The sequence below is a fragment of the Nicotiana sylvestris genome, chromosome 11 (genome assembly GCF_000393655.2).
Source record: "Nicotiana sylvestris chromosome 11, ASM39365v2, whole genome shotgun sequence".
Classification (NCBI taxonomy): domain Eukaryota; kingdom Viridiplantae; phylum Streptophyta; class Magnoliopsida; order Solanales; family Solanaceae; genus Nicotiana; species Nicotiana sylvestris.
Genome location: NC_091067.1, coordinates 141,299,194 through 141,305,332, shown reverse-complemented (window position 1 = coordinate 141,305,332; position 6,139 = coordinate 141,299,194). Strand labels below are relative to the sequence as shown.

Here is a 6,139-nt window from a genome sequence, read left to right as displayed (position 1 = left end):
TGTGGTCCTAAACAAGTCAAAAAGGAGCCCAGAGTATTTGTGTGGTTATAAAAGTTTCCCATTAAGAGTAGAATTGTACGTTCAAGCTAAGTTGTTACCAAATTTAGAAAGGGATCATTTTTTTTTGGAACGGACCAAAAAGGAAATATGTTCATATAAACTGAAATAGATGGAGTAGTCATTACAAAAATGAGAAAAAAAAAAAGAAAGAAAAGGGATAGAACATTATTAAGGAAAACAGAGGACCGGCTACTAGGGGTGTTCACGGGTTCGGTTTGGTCGGTTTTTGATTAAAATCAAAACCAAACCAATTTAATCGGTTTTTAAAATTTTAAAATCAAAATCAAACCAAATTAAATATAAACCATCGGTTTGATTGTTGTTGGTTTGGTTCGGTTTTTCGATTTTTAGTAAGCTAATGATAAGTCGATAATAGTAAAACAACGCTAGACAATAATCTGAAAATAATTTGTTAAATTTATGCTTTTTTATATATTTCTTTTAGAACTGAAAGTTTATTTACCTGTTTATATGAAAAGAATGAACAAAAAACAAACTAAAAGTTTGCTTTCTCAAGCTTTAGCCATTGTTGTCTTGCAATTTGAATTTGCTTTCTTTACTCTTGTGGTAATTTTTTTTTAACTATTCTGTTAGGCAAAAGTATGCGCGGAGGGTTAGAGAATTAAAGTCTCTTAATGAAAAGAAAATTGATCGAGTCCTATTGTTTTGGACTTAGACATTCTTTTAAGATATAAAACGATAAATCAAAATTCAAAATAACCATTAAAATGCATACAATATTTAAAATTATTTACAAAAAGATATTATATTGCATATAAATAATTATTAAATTTTGTATATAATTAGTCGGTTTGGTTCGGTTTATTTTTCGATTTTTTAAAATAGAACCAAAACCAAACCAAATATTATCGATTTTTAAAATTTAAAACCAAAACCAATCCAAATCAACAAAAATATCAGTTTACTTAATCGGTTTGGTTCGATTTTCGGTTTGGATCGGTTTTCCGACACCCCTGCCGGCTACCCTGGTTAAGATACCCCTTCCATTTGGATGAGAGACAGCAACAAAAATAAAAAGAGATAATATTAGTTTTTCCCAAATATAGGAGGAAGCAAAGCCCCTCACACGTCCCATCTTCTGTACTTTCTTTAAAAATAAACAAACGAAATACTCTACTCTACTACTATTACACAAACATCTGTCCCCCCTTTATCTTTCCAATTTCTACAAATACACACACACAAAAATATCAATGGAATTTACGCAGTCCAACATGATTCCTTCCTCTTCTTCTTCTTCTCTATATATATAAGTACTACTCATTTACCCACCACAACATAAAAACATAACAAACACTCCTTTTTTTACTTCTCTATTTCCTCTCTTCTTCTTTACAAACAAGAAATGTAAGCATCAGCTTAATTTCTATGGCTGATCAGCTTCTTCTTATTGAATTTTTTCTGATCTGATATACAACTTATAAGTGTGTTTTTTTTCTCCTAAAGTTCTTATCAAGATTTTTTTAATAATTCTTGACAAATGTTTGAACATATATAAAAGAAAAATATAGACTTTTTTTAATTGTTTGAGTTGAATATAAGTTATGTAAGAACCCCATCTCTATAACTGGAAGATTTTTGAGTAAAAATATATAGTTGTGTTTTTTTAGTAAGAATTTTGTGATATACGTTGAAATTGTTAAGAGAATGATGTTGGATCTCAATCTAAGTGCAATTTACGATGAGAAAGTTCCAGAAGGTTCCGTTGCCGATGAATCGGGAACCTCGAATTCATCGGCGAGGAATGCGGAAGCTTCCAGTAGTGCCGGAGACGACGACACGTGCTCCACACGCGCCGGTGACATGTTTGCTTTCAATTTCGACATCCTTAAAGTTGGTGGAGCTGAAACTAGCAGGAGTTGCAGCAACAATGATGATGACCAAGAAGGATATGATGAGAATCGGAGGGTAACTCAGTCCGAGTTCGTGACTCGGCAATTGTTCCCTCTCGATGGGTCCCACACTTCTCGGAAACCTGATTGGGTGGATCTATCGTTTGATCCACCCAATACTGTTAGTTTCCGAGAGGCAGAAATAGTACGTGCGCAACAACAGTACCAACAACAGCAACAACAACAACCGCAACAAGTTAAGAAGAGTAGGAGGGGGCCTCGGTCTAGAAGTTCACAGTACAGAGGTGTTACTTTTTACAGAAGAACTGGTAGATGGGAATCACACATTTGGTATGTGTGCTTTACCTAACAAATGTTCATTTTCTTAATTTTTGTTTAATTTATTGAGATTAAAATTAATTATATAGTTATTATTATTTTTTTGCAGGGATTGTGGCAAGCAAGTTTATTTGGGTATGTACTATGTAATGTTTTAATTCTAATTGTTACCTAATTGGTTGTTGATTGGTTGATCTTTTTAAGTTTAGATATGATATTTCTATTTTGGAAAATTTTCTGATTGGTTTTGTTGTTGGCTTATGTTTAGGTGGATTTGACACTGCTCATGCAGCTGCTAGGTATAAAATAGAAATTTATTATATTCAAGTTTATCGATATTTTGGAGGGGAGCCTTGGAGCAACTGAAAAGTTGTTTCCTCGTGACCTATAGGTCACGAGTTCGAGTCGTGAAAGTAGCCACTAATGTTTTCATTAGGGTAGGCTGTCTAATCACACCCCTGGGATGCGGCCCTTCCCCGGACCCTCCGTGAATGCGGGGGCTGCTCTTTTAAGTTCATCGATATTTTGTTAGATTATTTTAGTTTTATGTTTTTTCCGAAGTTAAATCTCTGCTTGAATTGATGAAGTTTGTCTTGATGCATTTTCATGGTATCAGAGCTTATGATAGAGCTGCAATTAAGTTCCGGGGTGTTGATGCTGATATAAACTTTAACCTAAGTGATTACGAGGAAGATATGAAGCAGGTTAGAAATGTAAAAGATTTCCATAAGTGCTAAAACATGTTAAGCTCAATGTTAAATATGAATTTTGCATTGTCTTGATTTTGGGTTTAATTTCCTTGGGAACTAATGTAGATGAAAAGCCTGAGTAAAGAAGAATTCGTCCACGTGCTGCGACGCCAGAGCACTGGATTCTCGAGAGGTAGCTCGAAATACAGAGGAGTAACGTTGCACAAATGCGGAAGATGGGAGGCTCGGATGGGGCAGTTCCTTGGCAAAAAGTAAGATACTTCATTCATTGAAATTGTTGTGGAAATAGAAACTTTATTCATTAAAATAGTCGTAGGAGTAGTCTCAATTTAGTGTTGCTCAGATCTTCCAAAAATGTCGCCATACTCGTGTCAAATCCTCCAAAAATGCATAATATCTGAAGAATCTGATACAGGTATGGTGACATTTTTGGAAGATCCGAGCAAGATAAGGAGTAGATTACATCTTGAGAATGTGTAGTTGGTCTGAATTGGGAAACAAAATCTGCTAAACATGCCTATTTGAGAAAGGAAACTACTAGGACTACATATTCATGGTGGGGATTACATTGCAGGTATATATATCTTGGACTATTCGACAGTGAAGTAGAAGCCGCAAGGTCCTAATGATCATGAATTTTTACCCTCTCCTTGATAATGAATTTATTACCCTTAAATTCTCAACCAAAATGTTGTATCGACCAACCGGTATCTCCCTTTTTATTTTCTGCAAATTAGGGCGTACGATAAGGCGGCTATCAAATGTAATGGAAGAGAAGCTGTTACCAACTTTGAGCCAAGTACGTATGAAGGGGAAACAATCTCTGATCCTCAGAGTGCAGGTTTGTTCATAAGCGCTCACTATATTCGCAAATAATGTTATCCAATACCATGATCACTAGTTTTTCTATATCTTCCCTGTTACATTTATATTATGCAAATATAATGCAGGTGGCCAACAGGATCTTGATCTGAACTTAGGGATCGCAACTTCTTCTCCGAAGGAAAATGAAAGGATGGGGGGTTTCCAGTATCATCCATATGACATGCAAGATGCATCAAAATCACAGGTACAAACAGAGTAATTATGTAGAAATGTTACAGCAGATTGAATTAAATGGAACTCTTATTTGGCTAATTGAGATGGATGTTCTATTCTGTTCAAAACTTTGATATGATACGTTGTACAATAACAACAACAAACCCAGTATAATCCCACAAGTGGGGGTCTGGGGAGGGTAGTGTGTACGCAAACCTTACCCCCATCTTGAAGGTAGAGAGGTTGTTTCCAATAGACCCTCGCTCACGAAAGACGAAAAGATAAGCAGTAGCACTAAGTAGTAACAACAATAAGATAGCAAGAAAACGAAGCGAAAGGAACAAGAAGTAATACTAAAAAGAATCTAACAATAATAGAATTCAAGACTAACACTAAAATTCCTGACTACCTACTAACTGTCTACCTTTATTCTCGACCTCCACAACTTTCTATCAAGATTTATGTCTTCGGTAAGCTGAAGTAACGCCGATATGATGCGCTGCGAAAATAATTAATCTTGATTTTGTTTGGATTGTACTGATAATCAGTTATTTTGTGCTTTTAAAACACAGATGGACAAATCTGCACCAGCAATTGTTGGTAGTTCACATTTTAAGGCACAACCAGTGACATCAGAACAGGCTCACTTGTGGAATGGAGTATATTCCAACTTCTTTCCCAGCTACGAGGTATTTTCTGCTGTTTCCCCTATTAGTTATATCAGTTGAAACTTATGGTAAAAACAATGGGCATATGCCTGCAATCTGCAATACTGCAATTGCCCTTGTTTCCTACATTACAGGATTGTTTCACTGTGTACGAGAGAAATCAAATACAAGTATAGGTTCTGATTCTTGTGAACTCTACTGAAAAAAGGGCCAGGGCAGCTCGGTGCACAAAGCATCCCACGTTCATGCAGGGTTCAGGGAAGTGCCACACTCCAGTGGGATGTGATGTAGGCAGCCTACCCTGATGCAAGCATCAGTGGCTGAACACATGACCTATAGGTCACACGGAAACACCTTGACTTATAGAGTTCTTGTGAACTTTACTACTCAATTTATGTTTACAGATTCTTGTAAACATAACAGGAAATGTATGAATAGTTTTTTTTGTGATATGGGCCTTTGCTTCAGGTCTTTCTTCCTTTGGGTTGTTTCCAGTTATACATATGTTGGCATTGTATCTTTATAGGATCAGTGCAATTTAACTTATTATAGCAGATTACTTATCATTTACTCTAGGTTACTAATTAATATTCTTGCTAATTAACTAAATGGCTTAGCAGGAAAGAGCGTCCGGGAAGAGAATAGATGTAGGTTCCTCCCAAGGGCGCCCAAACTGGGCGTTGCAAATGCATGGTCAGGTCGGAACAACGCCAATGTCAATGTTTACTGCTGCAGCATCATCAGGATTCTCAACTCCGGCTACCACTGCTTCGGCCTCTCCAATGTCTGGTCCCAACCCGAATACGAATACTCCCAATCTTCCCTTTGCTTCATATTCTACACCATCAACAAATACCACTCAATACTATTACCAGATCAGGCCGCCGCTACCACCTCCATAACGTGTTTTTTCCACCATTGCTAGTAATATAGTTAGACATATCTCACTGATTCTATTTGTATGATTTGAGTGTCATCAATTCATTAACATGTTGATTCTAAATTGAGTTCTTTTTCAACTTGTAAAATTTTGTAAGGTGAAGATTCAATATTTCCATTATTACTTTTGAGCTTCCCTTGCTTATTATTGTTATCTTTGGTGCAAAAGATGCTCAATTATATCACTCAAATATTTAATAGGGATTGTACATATGCATATAATATTAGGAGTCTGTTTGATAGGGTGTATAAGAATAGTACTGAATAGAGTATAAGAATAATGTTGGAATTCTTTTTTATCTTTGTTTGGTTTAGTGTACTAAAATAACATACACTGCACCGGGGTGTATACATATTTATCCATGTATTAAAGACCATTATCGCTAATGTCATGGTTTGCGACGTATTATTTATACGTGGGATAATACCAAATAGGATTAATTATTGAAAAATATTACCAAACAATGGATTAATACATCCCACCAAACGACCCCTTACTATATATAGAGCAAGAAAATCATTCATGGGGCCT

At 35.8% G+C, this 6,139-nt stretch overlaps 1 protein-coding gene across 3 annotated transcripts; it reads left to right on the top strand.

The window, feature by feature from the left end:
- The first annotated feature begins 1,205 nt into the window (after positions 1-1,205).
- On the top strand, positions 1,206-5,761 carry LOC104233176 (APETALA2-like protein 1). 3 transcript variants are annotated; one of them, XM_009786519.2, is made up of 10 exons: positions 1,206-2,264; positions 2,362-2,387; positions 2,521-2,551; positions 2,869-2,956; positions 3,068-3,213; positions 3,537-3,581; positions 3,700-3,803; positions 3,913-4,031; positions 4,573-4,689; positions 4,803-5,282. In XM_009786519.2, exons 1-10 carry the CDS (start codon positions 1,729-1,731, stop codon positions 4,842-4,844), a joined length of 1,254 nt encoding a protein of 417 aa, XP_009784821.1. In that variant the 5' UTR covers positions 1,206-1,728; the 3' UTR covers positions 4,845-5,282. The 3 variants fall into 3 exon arrangements, with proteins under 3 accessions (XP_009784821.1, XP_009784819.1, XP_009784820.1); XM_009786517.2 differs by lacking the exon at positions 4,803-5,282 and adding an exon at positions 5,289-5,761 and having other exon boundaries at positions 1,208-2,264; XM_009786518.2 differs by lacking the exons at positions 3,537-3,581; positions 4,803-5,282 and adding an exon at positions 5,289-5,761 and having other exon boundaries at positions 1,209-2,264.
- Positions 5,762-6,139: the final 378 nt, after the last annotated feature.